Raw genomic sequence first — 15883 nt, forward strand, 5'->3', positions numbered from 1 at the left:
CAGGTGCTGCAGGACAGCTGCTGGGCGTCTCTGGAAAACGGGCGTCTCCCGGTGGAGTGTCACCTCCTGCCTGAAAGAGCGCAGGTGCCCGGGCGTCCTGCGTGCGTGTCAGTTAGTAACTGGAAAGGTAACCCCGGCGGGTTAGAATGTATCCGGTTTGGTGATACATTTTGAACCCGGTGTCACGTCACTTTTTGTCGATGTTCAAGCGTTAGTCTGTGTGTGTTTGTGCGGTGTTTGTTTTGGTAACACACGTGTGAAAGCACATATTGCTGTTTTGGATACCATCTAATGATTGATTTTTGCATGTTTTAGCCACTTTTATTGCAATTTCAAGTGCTTTACATTACAGCTGACCCATTTTCAAACCACGTTGTCGTGTTTTACATGTTTAAATTGCATTTTTTTTAGTCCTATGAGACAACCATTGGCACATTTATTTTACTGAAGAAATTCAACCTGCAGGGACTTGAGTTAAGAGGACTCCACTGATTTAATATTGCACTCCTGTAACATTGTCAGGAAGTAGAAAATCAGTGCAGCTGAACCAGAGACGAGTCTGTTCTTCCTTGTTAAAACCTGGTGCCTACATTACCCACAATGCAACCTGACTGCTGACAGTTCAGTCTGAGATTCTGATGTGTTATGCTAGTTGCCTGCAGCAGAGACAAGGAGCAGCTGCAGAGAACTCCACGCCAACAGATTATTTTTTCAAACTTGTTGTCTCCAAACCAAACTGATGCTGACTGACTGTGATGTCACATGAGGTCATTTATCAGGCTCCCTTTTGAGCTACAGAAGGCTTTATACACAAGACCCCTCTCATTACAGTCAACACCATGTCTGCTTTTATTGCTATTAAATTACCCTTTTGTTGCATTTGGTATGTGCAGGGTGATTTGAATGGCATGCAACAATAAGTTAACAGACAAAAATAAGAGCAGACATGATGTTTACCGTGATAGATGCCGAAACTCAGGCATGTTTCAAGTCTCTGCAGGTTGAATTTCAAGACATGGTGACATCAGCGGATGCATGGAGCTAACTGATGCCTGGAAGGTGGAAAATAGTTGCCAATAATGTAAAGTACAAACAAATGTGCACATAATGGGATGAAACATGCAAAATGAGCAGTATGGTCATTGCAGATGCCCAGAGGTTTTTGTTCAGGACAAATGCATGATGCAACACCTGAGCTCACATCACTGTCCCGGGCTGCATGCCACCTTTATGTGATTGTCTCGTCAACTGCACAGTGCAGAACTGCATCTGCAAAAGCATCATTTTTGTATGATAAGTCAGCAATGGTCAGCAACAGCAACGTTCCAGGTTCTTAGTTGCAGCTTTTAATACCAAAGCACAACAAAATGTTTCACTTCATATATGATTATGTGCAGCCAAGTCCATCCTGGTTGCATCAAACACATTAACTCACTTGAAATGAGCTCTAGATTGAGTCAGCTGTTCCCTGAGTACAAACCTTCAAGACAGGAAATGCTCCAGAGGCCCATGTCCAGCCTTTTAGTGGCTTCATAAATTGCGCAGCATGGAGTCCTCATCAGGGGAGGGTTCAGGGGTTAACTTTGCTACATGAAACCATATTTATCGCATGTCTTCCCACAGGAATATTTAATGTAAATGTTTTAGGTTGAAGTGGCAGAAACTCTTGTTTGGATAACCTCTAAACTCAGACATAACCGACTATTAGCTAAGATTTGGAAAGCTGTAAACCGAGAACATGTTTTACCCTACAGGGGACTCATGAATACACACTTTTTACATTATGCAGCTGCACATGATATGAAACATCAGTGTTCTTGTCGTTAGACTGTTTTTATTGGGTGTGAATTTCCAAACACCTGCATTGGCTACTTCAGTCATTCACCGACAGAGAAAGGAAAAGGAAGAGGGAGAAATGAGACGTTTAGGGTCTCTGTTATGTATTATCCAGGGAAGATGCTGGTGGAGCAATAATCACTCTGTTCCTCCCGTCACATCCTACTCCTGCATGCCAGTCACGCATTTCTGTCCTGGGTTATCTGTTTGTCATCATATTTCATCATTTCTGATCAGCTGGTGTGGAATTTTGTGTGGATTTATAGGCGAGTGGTGTTTTAGCTTCCCAAGTCACAGCGAGGGAAACAATCAGGCCATCTGTGGCTGGGAGGTTGGGTTGGGGATGGCATTTATGATAGCGGCTGTGGGTGGGAAAATGGTCCGCTCCGAAGAAAGAGTGTGGCGATTGTGTGCTTGGTTTGGGAGAAAGGGCAACGGTGTCGAGGTAAGTAACAAGGGAGCCTTGTGACTGGGATGAGACGGGGCGGCTCGGAGTCTTTGCCAGAGGTCAGAGGGCACGGCCAGTCGCCCACCCCCTCGACCAGTAACACTTGATGGGTGGTAATCGAGTGTCTGGCCGACCATTAGGGGATGAGCAGGGACAGAGAGTGCAGCAAAGCCTGAGAGAGACTTTTATCTGAGCGGGGAAGTACCCTCTCTGTCAGGAGAAGTGGCTCACAGTCAGCCGAAGCGCTTAAAGCTGCACATTGAACCAATTTACAATTAGTTACCGTTAATTTATCAAAGTCCTTCCTGTTTACCCGAAATTAGCCTTTTTTCAGATGTTAGATCAAAAGATTGACTCATACTCACTAACAGGAAATATGTAGCTGGAGTCAGCAAACAGTTAGCTTAGTTTTGCATAAAGACTGGAAACATGGGGACTGTTAGCCTGCATGTGTTAGATTAATCATTGTTCTCCAAACAGGCTAGTTCCATGTGTGACTTGCGTGGGGGAGCCTGCGATTGTTTCAGTGGTATCAGTCTTTTCATCTAAAGGCAAATAAGCAGATTTCCTACAATGGACTGTCTTTATTGAGGAGACACTGTCGTTTTTGGAGCTTAACCCGCGCTAGAGACTGAAGATCAGTGGCTCTTTTAACACTGTATGTCTCTGTGCGTAAAAAGCAAATAAAAGAAAAGAATACGCACATTCCTCGAGCCGCTGGCAGTTGAAACCTTTTTCTCCACACTGCCTGAATTCTTCACACATATTTAGTCTGGGCTACAGCCAAGAAGTATTTCAAACCTCGCAGCTCTGAGAAAAAGCTTGATGGGAACAAAAAGAAAGTCCAGCTGATGTCATCTGAGCTCAAAGAATCACTCGCTGACCCCCCCCCCACTCCATCAGTCAACTTTAATTTGCCCTCTGCTCGGCTCATTCAGACACGGATTAAGGCCTGCAGAGGGAGGCTGCAGACATGTCAGCTCTCACGGCCTCCGTTTGAAGTGTCGACTGATGCCACCCGGCTTTTCAGGCCAGTTGGTTCGGTCCCAAGTGGGTTGAGCCACAGCTGGAGGTGTTAATGCTTGAAGCTAATTGGCCGTGGAGTCACTTGTTGGTTGTGTTTGGACTGGCACTGCATTTTTGTCTTGTTTTAAGATGGAGAAGCAGCCTGTCTGAAGTAAATACATCAGATTCTTTCACATCAGACGATTGAATAGCTTGTTATTACTTCAAGGGACTGAAGCTCTGCTTGAGGGATGCTTTGATAATGCTTTATTGTTCCTGTATGTTTTGCATGCAATAGCATAAAAGTACCAAGGTTACTCATACAAGTCGTCAGACATGTTTTTGTTTACTTATGGTTGAGGAATGAGCAGGTTTTAGTTTTGCATTTTTGGTTGCAAATGGCCCGAGAAGTTTATTCTAATTTCTTTAATTAAAGGCCTTTATGACAAGTCATCCTCCAAAAATACCAATACTTGACAGGCACACTCCTCTTAAAAAATTGCATTGTGTTTCTAAGTTATCTATCAAGTCTGCTGTTAGATTTAAATAAATGTAAATCATATGAGCAGTACAAGTTACTGCTGCAACCTTTTCCAAGTGTTTTCAAAGGAATGCTTCCTTGTGCAGATGTGGAACAGCCAATTTGGAGATCAAATGAGTTTGGCACTGCAGTATGTAGTGAGGCTTGAGCTGTTTGTGCTTTGAACCACATGAAGAGTCATCCGGCACAAGAAACACCATATTTTTCTTTGTTGTCAGCTTTGTTCTGTTGCCGTCTGGCTGGAGTTATAATCCCTTTGCACGATGCTTCTGCGGGCATGTCATCAAGTTTGCGCTGCTGTAGAGCGAAGCGCTGATTCGGACTTGTGAAACTCTTTTGCACGCTGTACTCTGCTTGCTTGTGTGGTGTGCTGTTGTTATCACTTGACGTGTTTCTGCTCCACTTTCCAGGACAGTGTGGCCGTACAAGTGCGCCACCCTGTCGCCTGGAAATGACTTTCACGTGCAGCTCTTAATGCAGTGACAGTTATGAAGATGATCGGTTTATTCTTCTTAGTAATTTGTATTGTGCGTCAGGCAGATGTTAATTTGCAGTATCAGATTGATGCATCCCAACATATCTGCAGATTTTACATGCAAATGCAAGTTTTTCTTATGCCTCTTCTCTTTGTTTCTTCGCCTCCAGGGAAACAGTTTTCCTCCCCCCAGGGAGGCACTTTACACTCCTGAACCTCTGGGGGAGTCCATTAGTCACACAATGACATTTCAGCCTGTTTTAACTGGCATGTCGTGTCTGTGCAGGCTTCTGGGACTGAGTCTGCCTGTGTGCTTCATCCTCTTAGAGTCCCTCATGGTCCACTTTCCCATGGACATCTGACACGCATTTCCTTCCTCTGCCTCCGTCTGTCCATCTGTCCATCTTTTCTCTTCACACAGTCAAACAGGCATAGAATTTCTCTGTGGTGAAATGTTGGAAAATACAGACATGGCTCTTCAGTAATCCCTTGTAACAGAATGCATGAGGTCATTTTTCATTTGCCGATGCCTTCGGGGCTGTGAGACATCGTTGTATGTTGTTGTTCCATACACTGGGTACTGTTGGCATGGAGGAAGGAGGGAGACAGAAGCAGGGAAAGAAGCCATAAGCTGACATCTGGGTTAACATGATAATAGTTTCAGATGCAAAGTTCTCACATTTGGGTGTCATGCAGGCTTCCATCTGTGCTCTGGAGAGCAGCCAAGTCAAAGAAACAGCTGATTACTGACTCAAAGTAAGCTTTAAATGGTCAATCTTGGTGGTATTTAACATTAAATATAAGCTGCAGCATTCAGATTTCTTTTTAAGTGGAAATAAGAGACCATTAAATATCAAATCCAGACCAGGACAACAGGCTGAAATGTACCCAGCTGCATTTTAAGAATGTATAAATAACATTGTGTAGGTGTGAATAATATCATCAGTGGTGAAGCTTGAAGGAAAGGTTCCAGTCCGAGCATAGCTTTCCCACCAATGCAGCCAACGACTGTTATTTCATACCACGATCATTGAGGTTACAGGGCAGTTATATAACAAATACACACATCTTTCTATTTTCTGTATCAGAATTGAAATCTCAGTCTCAGGCTCTGAATTTATTTGGTTTTTGAATCCACAAGAAGGGTCACAAGACAGGAGAGTTACACTGAGCAAATCAGCAAATCAGCTGATTAACTAATAAAAATAAAGCTAAAATTGTGGTTTACTTACTTTTCAATGGCCGAATGAGTGAACTTATCTTGTGTCTTCTGCTTCCTCTGCTTTTAATCAGGCTTGTTTTGCCTTCTGGTTCACAGGAAACACATAAATGCATTCAGATTTGATTCAAACTCTGATAAAAAGAATTAGAAAAGTGTGTTTAATTGTTATGTAATGGTCTTGTAGCCACAGCGTTACTGGTATGAAAGAACAGTTGGCAGACATTGCTCTTGTTCATGGGAGCCTTAACTACTACTGGCTGAAGGGTCTGGTTAGTGGGAGAGCTGTGGTTGGACTGGACAGCTTCCAGATGTGAATGTATGACGTGAAACAGGACCCGGCTTGAGAAAATCGTATTCAGTTAACAAATTCACAGGCTGGTGCAGAATAGGACGTTTTCCTGAATGTCATTTATCATTTCAATTGAATTCTACATACATAACCCACCTGATCCATGCAACAGCTGCAGCAGCTGTGTCACAGTGAGATTAACCAATAGCAGGTGCCCTCAGTGGGAAGTTGACCACCCGGCATGCCCTGTTTGAGCTCCAACTGGGTGAAATCCCACAGGATCCAGGCTTAGCTGTAGCTGCCGTGCAGGTCCAGACTACATAACCAGCACTCATGCAACAGTGACTGTGTACATAGCTGTGTGTGTGTGTGTGTGTGTGTGTGTGTGTGTGTGTGTGTGTGTGTGTGTGTGTGTGTGTGCGAACATGTGTTGAGTAATACTCCCCGTTGGGTTGTGCAGATGTGCAGCGGGTTATTAGCTGGTTGTTGCATAAATAACTTTCCATTGCAGAGTGTTGACATAATGTGACTTTGCCCTGAGCAGGTGGAAAGGTGTGCAAAACACTCCTGAGTGAGAGTTTACAGACACCGTTAACAGCCTGTGTGCTGTTGGAACAATACTTTAATGTAAATGTAATGGGTGAAAAGGGTTTTTCATGATATTAGCTGATGGTAAACAACATTACAGTGTGTGATTAAGATGATCCAGCACTGTCATTAGCATCCTGATGTCAGCGTTTAGCACCACCACCATCACAGAGCTTGTCAACAGATAGTTAAAACTAACTAACACCTTTAAAATTGAAAGTAAATAATTTAAAATCTTGGCTTAAACTATCTAAAGCTAGCCGCCACAAGTGACTTGAGCCAAATAAGTAACACGTAATACTAATAATTTCCTACTTTTCTTTGTCACATATGACTGTAAATTTAATATATTTGGGTTTTTGGACCATTGGTCAGACAAAACCAGCTGATTTCTGAAGAATTTGATCAAAAAATCAGCAGATGAATTGATTCTGAAAAGTATGATTAGTTTTTCATTTGATAGACACACAGAAATTTAAAGCAGACATTCCTGATTTTGATCCAACGATTATTTTACTCCTTATTTTAAATTCCATGCTTCATACTGATGTTATTTTTCCATTTTGCAGGCATCTCCCACTTTAAGTACAAGCTGGTCTTTGCCAGAGTTTCAGTTTTCTTTGACTGACCACGTAAAAAGCTCTATTTCGTACGTTCGCATCATTGAGAAACCTTGGGAAACCCCCCGACCGCTGACCTCTGTGACCCTTAAGCTTTAACGCACAGATTGTCGCTCTCTGTTATGAACGTAGGATGACAGGCCGTCCTCAGGAGAGCGCTGAGTGGAAGCGTCTGTCAGACCAAAACGTTTTCTCCCTTGTGATGCCGAGTTATGAGAACGTAATCATTGGTCTCAGGGCTGCTGCTCATTTCCCTTTGGGCTCTTTCTTTCTATGGGAACTGAAATATCAGCAGTTTTTCCATGAATCTGATCTCCAGTCTCACAGAAATCGAAGCGTATTTTTACTCCTTAATATTTGTCTGAGAGCTACAGGTTTCTAAGCAGATTGAGATTTTATTTACAAGCTAACATGAAGTACTCCTACTGATTTAGACAAAGAATAATCAATATTATTCGCCGTATTAACGGAGGATGAAGTAACTGACACCTGGCCAGTTAATGTAGAAAGTGTGCATGATTGTGAAATTGCCTGGTTTGAAAAGTGACAGAAACTGTAAGCACAGCTCCTTCCAGGACACTTTTCAGTGACCCAACAAGCTCTGTTACCCCTTTAGATCCCACTGAGGTTTGCTGTTTGACCTGCGGGGTCAGTGTGGTTGAGAGTTTGTTGTTTCAGAGGCGCTCGTCATGGTTGAGTTGACTCTCATCTCGTTTTTCTTCACTTCCTGCAGTGGAAACTTCAGTCTTATCACATCCTAACCTGTATTTTGTCTTGAGACCTCTAAAAATATTCTTCAATAAGAGGAAATGACTTAATTTAACCATAATAAGAGACATGTAGTAGCTCCTGGAGCTCTACCACATCTTCTCACACACTGGAAAAACATTCTGGATCGTTTGTCGTCCAGTTTCAAAGTTTTCCTTTCCAAAGAACTTGTGATTTGCTGATCATTTCTGTGCTTCACACTGACTCTTTTACTGTCTTCAAGTGCATATATTCAACTTTTTAGTGCTGTGTTTGGTGGGAAATAGTAATAAAATATGCCCTATATTGAGAGTAGTTTTTTGATGGCTGTTGATTTCTAGAGAAAACTGACTCTTCTTGCTCATATTTGTCCTATTTATCATTCATTCAAGTTGCACTTGAAGGCAGCACTTGTTTAATTTCTTTTTTTTTTTCGATCATATCAACTCTCTGACTCTAAACTTCCTGTCTCTGCTGTTCCTGCAGCGGACAGCGGCGTCTCTTTGATGCAGCTCATCGGCGACCCTCCACCGGATGACATCTCCAGGGTTTATGGGCCGAGGGGGGAGGTGGCCTACGTCTTCACACCTGCGGCGGTGTCGGGCCAGCCAGCTATGGCCCACGTCCCCAGCCCTTTCTACCGCCACTTCTCCCTCATCTTCCACATCAAGCCCTCCACTCCCGCCGCCTCCGTCCTCTTCTCCATCACTGACGGGCCTCAGAAGCTCATGAACATCGGTGTCAAGCTCAGCGCGGTGCAGTCCGGCCGCCAGAAGGTGCAGTTCTTCTACACCGAGCCCGACTCCGAGGCCTCTTACGAGGCGGCCAGCTTTGACGTCCCGAGCCTGGTGGACACCTGGTCTCGCTTCTCGCTGGCCATCTTTGAGGAGCAGGTGACTTTCTACCAGGGCTGCGACTCTGAGCCACAGGTGGTGAAGTTTGAGCGTTCGCCAGATCCCATGGAGCTCGACACGGGGGCGGGGATCTTCGTGGGTCAAGGTGGAGGAGCCGACCCCGACAAGTTCCAGGTAATGTTTGAAATGAAGGTACAAATATGGAGTTGAACCTTGTCAAGAATGGTAATTTTTTACATAGGCCAAATGGAGAATAATTTCGACATTTGAATATTCTAAATAGTGCATTGTTTACTTCTCCTTCAGCACCTTTGCGGGTGAATTGCTGCTCTTCTTTGGACATTACCAACACTGACTGTCAATCAGTGGAATACGGTGAAACTGGCAGTAGGAATGTCTGCCGCAAAATGGGTCCTCATAAAAAACATTGGATCCTTTCACAATCTTCCAAATCATCACTGGTTCCAAACCTGAGGGTCCTGACCCCCATAAAAATCTCACAAGATGAGGGCACAATGAAAACATGAACTAACAACCACACAGTTAATAGCAGAACGGCCAAAAGTCAGAGAGAAGAAAACACTGAAATACAGACAGAGAGTTGTAAAAAAGAGTTTGTGAAATATCAGGAAAACTCATCAATGATGCAACATTCATTCATTCAGAATCCGTTCCAACACTGCAGCACAATGTTCTGCAAAGGAAACATCGTCTTCAGACCAACTTTAATGAGCAAAAGAACAAGTCTGCTGTGTAATTTATCATGCATCTGCTGAACAAAACGATCGCTTTTGCAGGATTAACGCTTTGATTTTAAGCTCTAGCATTTGGAAGAGAAGTCAGTCTTCTAACCATAAACTCCAGGGTGCCAGCAGAGGAAATGCTCAAGTGCTCAAGAGATGTTTGCTCATCACATCCCTGACAGAAACCCAGTAACGTATCCTCCTCCAAATGTCACCCCCGGGACCTGAGTCAGAATAAAACACTGTGTGCTGAGAGAGCAGGTGTGTGTTTGTGTGTGGAAGTCTGACCTCAGATCCCTCTTTAATGTCACACCTCACGGCAGGTTTGGGTCACAAGCAGCAGGAAGGGCAGATTTAACCCTCCTCATCCTTGTAAATCTATTGCTTGACCCCTCTCACCTATGACCTCTGACCCTCAGCTTGCATCTGTGACCACATGTGACAGTCTTGTGGCTTTTGAAGTGGAGAAATTGATGTGAATCGTGATAAAAGTCAAACTTATGTGATTCTGTTCTGTTCTTTGCTGCAACTCTGGGCTTTTTCTGACAAAAATTAACCCAAAATTAAACTATTTCCAGGACACAAACTGGTCTCTAAGGTGCAATATTCTCCCTCGTCAAGCGTCATAAAGCCCACTCTGACTCCAAACTGTGTGGATCATGTTAAAAGCAAAATATGGCCCCTGGTCGAGGGTTTAAGAGAGTCATGCAAAGAAGGCAGAGTGGCAAAGACAGCTGACACAATATTCTGCTCTGCATGAGTCATTTCTCTCATACTTTCCATCTCTTTGGAGATTTCAGAGGAAGCTTAAGTCACGACAAACAATGAGTCTTGTCATCGCGGTGAAGTAAAATGCATTCACTGTGTGCGTGTGTTTGTGTGTTTTCAGGGTGAGATTGCGGAGCTGAGAGTGGTGGGAAACCCTCGGGCAGCTGAGCGTTTGTGCGACGACGAGGACGACTCTGACGCTGTGAGTGTTTGTCTTTCAGCCTTTCAGTCAAAGTGTGAGGATGTTTTTGTGGAACGTCTTTGTCTCTCTGTCTCACAGGCCTCCGGCGACTTTGGCAGCGGCGAAAGCGACAGGAGACAGACGGGGCACACTGTGAAGGTCGGTTAAAAATCTTATGTCCATTAATCCACTGCCCCTGTGCATGCTGGGAGTCTTCCCAGCATGCCTACCTCATGTAACTGCAGTCAGCACTCAAATTAACACTCATCAGGTTTTTGCCCTCATTTCAAAATATAATCACACTGTTATTCAAGATAATTTAATTGAAGATGAAGCGAATCCTCACACTGTGTTCAAAGAAACAAATGAAGTGGATGAGAATTACTTCTGCATGTTAGCCCGGATTAGTTAAGCCTCATTTGAAGAGGTTTAAACACTGTCGGTGTTACATGCAACTTTTCAGCTCGCTGCTGGCAGTGGCAGCAATGACCATTTTGAACTATTCTATCCTTCCTCCAGACCACTCCTCCTTCCTTCCGGCCGGTGCCTGAACCACCTGTGATAACCTCACAAGGATCCAGACTCAAAGAAACAGGTGAAAGCTCAGTGGAATCACCCCAAATCTTCATTGTGTGGCTGCCATGGTGCCCAGCACAGTAAACATGCTGCAGGAAAAAAAAGTGGAGTGGAAGTTTTTAATCATACAGCAGCCAATGCCAAAGAGACGTCCCTACGCTGCAGAATCACTGTGCTTTTATCTAGAAATATGTGCATAAAGCTGCTTGTCTGGACCTGAAAGTGTGGGGAGTTTTGCTGCAGGGCTTCAGCACGTCAGTGTGATTTCAGCTCCCCCCGGTGGATCTTTGAAGAAGTGCGGTTTAATAGTGATCAGCATTTATTAAGTGGCTAATAAAAAAGAAGGAAATTCACTTTAGGTTTTAAAATCTCCTTTAAAGACATGCATTAAAGGATTTAGAAAATCCTCCTGAGTTGTGCTCTGAAAGTAGTTTCTTCTTCCGTCGCCTCAGACGTGAACACAGCAGCACGTTTCCCGCTCTGCAAGCCAACACTTGCAGGCACGCTGCTGCTAAAGTTTTCTTTATGTTGAAGATGTCAGGTTTCAGTCACCGTCAGTGGACGTCAGCTGGGCTGGACCAACAGGCCCAAGAGGTGGGTCGCGGGGGGCAAACAGAAGTGCAGATTAACATGATGTCCTCATCAACACGGCCATCCTATCACAGCATAGAATGAGCGTTGTGCCTCCAGCTGCTGTAGTTTCTCATTATGTCGGAAGGGGGCTGTGAGCATGCTGGCGGAGGTTGGTTGACGTCTTGTTGGTCCTTAACAGTCTGTGGATGACCCAAATTATTCAGTGTGAGTTGCTCTTTAAGAGGCTGCAGTGGAAGCAGTCAGAGTCTACGTGTTCGTCTCTTTAGTAATGGGTTTGTGATCATTTGATTGAGCACAACATCATCTAACATTATTACAGCTTTAATATGAGCCCTGCTTGGTTGCAAAATCTAATTTCCCCTGTTTGTGTCACTTTCACCACTTGAAGCTTCTACAATCTTGCCTTTTTGGCCTCATGAATCAGAGGAATCTGATATAAATCCAACAATCCTTGAACAAATCCTGGAAGTAATAATGGTCAGGGGGACAAAACAGAGGGGTTCTTGTGAGTGAGGAGCAGCGGAAAAGGTAAAACCAAAGATGGAGACTTGTTGGACAAGTTTCCTTTATCAAAAACACATAAAAACTACAAAACAAAGAAAAACGTTTTAGTGAGGATGTGCAAGTGCTCTGGACTGTGAACAGGTGTTGATCTAAATTGTCCACTAGATGGCGTCAGACAACCATCAGTTCAAACAGAGTCACTTCGGCTCCACTTAACATCAGTTTCCTTCATTCCAGACTTGTTTGGGTTTTTTGCTTCTGGTGCTGTTTGACTGATCATCGCTGGATCAGTGTGACCTGATTTATGCACAAAGGAAAAATGAGGAGAATTATCCCCACACACAGCATATTTGTTTTGTTTCTATGACCAGAAATCATTTTGTACTTGACAGAATGTCACATTGTAGCACATGTGTCTGTTCAAAGGTTTGTTTTTACAGTAAAGTTAGCTTTTCATCAAATTATAAAGAACACATTTTCCAAAATTGTTAATTAAATGCTTTCAGTGCATAAAATGTGCAGTCACTGTGTGTGTTTTTGCTTTTATTTAGAGCATGCATTTGCAAGTGGTGCTGATTACTGTCCTCTGCATGATGCATTGAAGCTCAGCTCATGAAACGTGGCTTTACAGCATGTAACTCAAACCCTGACTCATGTCATGTGACAGGCCCGTCAGGTCCCAGCGGCACTAAAGGCGAGAAAGGCGACAGAGGAGAGAAAGGCTCAAGGGGGGACACTGGCCCCGCAGGACCGAAAGGAGAGTCAGGCTCCAGCTCTGATTTCTCTCAGAGTGGAGGACAGGTAGGAGATCCACCTGTGTGTCTGTGTGCATGACTCCGTGTCATCAGCTGCTTAAGATACTTCATGTTTGCCTTTTTTTTTTTCTCATTTCAGGGAGGAAGAGGTGAGAAGGTAGGTCACCTGCAGTGTTAACTTTGTTCACACTGAGGAGAGTTTATTCTTTAGTTTGCTTCTTTCTCTCTGTGGAGAATCATGACAAGTGAACACAGAACACAGAATTAGTATTTTTACTTGAGTAAAGGACTTGAATCCTAAAGGAGAGTCAGGCTCCAGCTCTGGCTCTGGTTTCTCCTCCCAGGGTGGAGGACAGGTTGGAGATCCACCTGTGCGTCTGTGTGCTGACAATCAGCCGCTTCAAACACTTCATGTTTGTCTTTTTTTTCTTCTTTCAGGGAGAAAAAGGTGCAAAGGTAGGTCACCTGCAGTCTATCATGTTAACTTTGTTCACACTGAGGAGAGTTTATCCTTTTAAGTGAACAACTGGAAGAAAACAGGACGCAGCGTGATGAAGAGGGCTGAATATCACTGTCTTCTTTCCCATCAGGGTAGCTCTGGCTTCGGATACCCTGGCAATAAGGGAGAACGTGGGGCTCAGGGGCCTCCCGGGCGCCCTGGTCCTCCCGGGCCTGCAGCTGAGGTGGTTCGACTTGGGGACGGCTCTGTTGTGCAGCAGGTGTCTGGACCCCCCGGACCGCCCGGACCACCGGGGGCAGATGGGCCTGCAGGACCCAAAGGGACTGATGGAGAGCCTGTGAGTAAAGTGTGTTTTGCAAATGCTGTGTGTTCCTTTTTTTGATTAACGTCACTCACTGATTGTTGATGATCCTTCAGGGTGATCCAGGAGAGGATGGAAAAACTGTAAGCATCTTTGTTTTTATTGAAGACATCGAGATTTTTCTGTAAATATAGACTTAATCGTGGGCTTATTGTATTTTTTCGTTCTTTTGCTGCTGCTCCAAGGGTCCCCCCGGGCCGCGAGGGCCCCCAGGAAATCCAGGAAGTCCTGGCTCCATAGGCCAAAAGGTTGTAGTCCAGAGTGGAATAAGATGGATGGATGAGTTCTGTTGTTTCTTGAATTAGTTGAATTGATGGTGTTACAATGATTTATTTAACGGGATAATGTGGGATATTTCCAGGGTGAGATGGGACAGGGTCAACCAGGACCCAGAGGCCCCCCTGGTCCACCAGGACCTCCTGGACCTGGCACCGGTGACCGCCCAGTACGTCCACACTTCTTTCCCTTTTCTGCCAGTGTTCATTGTGTCAGGGCGTACTTCTCACTGTCTTCTATGGATTTGTATTTTGGTAGACGTTTTTTGACATGGAGGGCTCAGGATTCCCAGACTTGGACAAAATCCGGGTACGTTGGTCATTTTTAAGATTTAACAAGGTTTTGAACTCAAGTCTTTACACAACATAATCACTTTGTGATTTGCTGTCCAGGGTGCTCGTGGTCCTCCAGGCCTTCCAGGCCCTCCAGGCCCTCCCGGCCCTCCTGGGACTTCAGTGGCACTGGGAGCCAACGGTCCGGTAGCTTTCGGGCCTCCTGGTCCACCTGGACAGGATGGAGTCCCTGGTCTACCGGTGAGCAGCTCTGCTTTTTTTGACTTAGCATGATACAGTTTTCATTGTATGATGTGAACTGAAACGATTAGACTTTGAATGGATTGAGTTGATTGTCGTTTGATAACCGATTCAAAAATCAAACATGCTAAAAAATGATGGTTCCAGCTTCTCAGATTGGAAGATTTACCGCTTGTTTGCAGGATTTTGACCAGCTATTAAACACTGATTGTTTGTGTGTATCCTGTGTGCCGTTTCAGGGCCCTCCTGGTCCTCCTGGTTCACCGGGTCAACCAGGACTCCCTGGAATCAAGGTGAGAATGCACAGACTGGTCTACTGCCATGCTGGCAGCTCTGTGAGGCTGTACTTCAGTGCAGTGGTGCCTTGAGCTAAATGTTATAAGCGGCTGAGATGAGATTGTCATTAGTTTTGCAGGTCATAAACCAAAGTAGTTGACAAACTACAGTCCTGACTTGATGACAGATGAAAAGTTTAATGGCGAGAGGAAAAGTGTGGGCATCAAGTCTTGTTGAGATGTTTCAGTGAGCTACGCTGCTAACGTGGCTAAAAGGCGTGTGCATTTTTTCTTAAAATCTCGTTCACGTCCAGGGTGACAGTGGTGAGCTTGGTCTTCCAGGACCATCGGGAGAAAAGGTGAGTTCAGTCTGAATTTTCATCCTGAAAAGTCAAATCTGCGACTGGTCTTGAAAAGCGTGAATGTTATGAATCAGGGTTGAAATGCAAATGACGAACTTGTGGCGGGTGCACCCAGATAGACTCTCTCCTCCGTGTTTGCTGTCTTCCTCTAGCAAGACTCGCAAGACTCCACCTTTTTCACGGGCCTGTTCTCTTACTTTACTCCATCCTCTACGGTGTGTAATGGGTCGCAGGTACTGGGGGGGTCTCTGCTGTGATGATTTTCTTCCCTTTTCTTAAGACTTCATCATGTTCCATTTCCCCAGCTAACGTGTTTTTTAATGATTCCAATTTCTGCTGACCCAAATCACACCCTTCAATCTACATACCCTGAAACTCTCCTCACTGGCTCACTGGACTCTGCTTCACCTCTAGATCCTCCATCTCTGCACGTCTTTCACACGTCATCTTTTTTTACATCACCCACTTTTCCTCACTTATTCTGCTGCGGCTGCATTAACACGAGTGTCTAACTGTTCTTGATCGGTCATTCAGCAAAGAGACATGAAACACCCTTTTTCCTTCTCACCTCAGGGGGATCAGGGTGAACAAGGAAGGTCAGGCACACCTGGGCAGACTGGGCTGGCAGGGCTTCCAGGTCCCATGGGACCAGTTGGACCCCCAGGACCCCCTGGGCCACCAGGGCCACCGTACCGTGGAATTGTGAGTAGAGGTTAAACATAAAGAGGGAGCATGCACAGAGTTTAACGTCTGCTGAGGTTCGTCTCTGTTTCAAACCTCCACTCCTCTGCTTACAGGGTGACGAGGACGGATATGCGACCAATGGCTTGCCTGGACTCAGGGGCCCACCTGGACCACAGGTACCCAATC

At 44.8% G+C, this 15883-nt stretch overlaps 1 protein-coding gene across 5 annotated transcripts in view; it reads left to right on the forward strand.

Moving 5' to 3' along the window:
• LOC143316192 (uncharacterized) overlaps nucleotides 1-15883 on the forward strand; it is a 36686-nt gene that overhangs the window by 13142 nt on the left and 7661 nt on the right. For 4 of the 5 annotated variants that reach the window (XM_076723975.1, XM_076723971.1, XM_076723972.1 and 1 more), the window contains exons 2-19: nucleotides 8258-8799; nucleotides 10258-10338; nucleotides 10417-10476; nucleotides 10837-10912; nucleotides 12659-12792; nucleotides 12886-12903; nucleotides 13185-13202; nucleotides 13337-13543; nucleotides 13624-13650; nucleotides 13753-13815; nucleotides 13929-14012; nucleotides 14102-14152; nucleotides 14236-14376; nucleotides 14616-14669; nucleotides 14966-15010; nucleotides 15166-15228; nucleotides 15587-15715; nucleotides 15811-15873. In XM_076723975.1, coding sequence (XP_076580090.1) covers nucleotides 8258-8799; nucleotides 10258-10338; nucleotides 10417-10476; nucleotides 10837-10912; nucleotides 12659-12792; nucleotides 12886-12903; nucleotides 13185-13202; nucleotides 13337-13543; nucleotides 13624-13650; nucleotides 13753-13815; nucleotides 13929-14012; nucleotides 14102-14152; nucleotides 14236-14376; nucleotides 14616-14669; nucleotides 14966-15010; nucleotides 15166-15228; nucleotides 15587-15715; nucleotides 15811-15873 — 1856 coding nt within the window. The remainder of the gene's footprint in view (nucleotides 1-8257; nucleotides 8800-10257; nucleotides 10339-10416; nucleotides 10477-10836; nucleotides 10913-12658; nucleotides 12793-12885; nucleotides 12904-13184; nucleotides 13203-13336; nucleotides 13544-13623; nucleotides 13651-13752; nucleotides 13816-13928; nucleotides 14013-14101; nucleotides 14153-14235; nucleotides 14377-14615; nucleotides 14670-14965; nucleotides 15011-15165; nucleotides 15229-15586; nucleotides 15716-15810; nucleotides 15874-15883) is intronic. The other variant, XM_076723973.1, reaches the window with a different exon arrangement.

Source organism: Chaetodon auriga, chromosome 23 (assembly GCF_051107435.1).
Source record: "Chaetodon auriga isolate fChaAug3 chromosome 23, fChaAug3.hap1, whole genome shotgun sequence".
Taxonomy (NCBI): Eukaryota; Metazoa; Chordata; class Actinopteri; order Chaetodontiformes; family Chaetodontidae; genus Chaetodon; species Chaetodon auriga.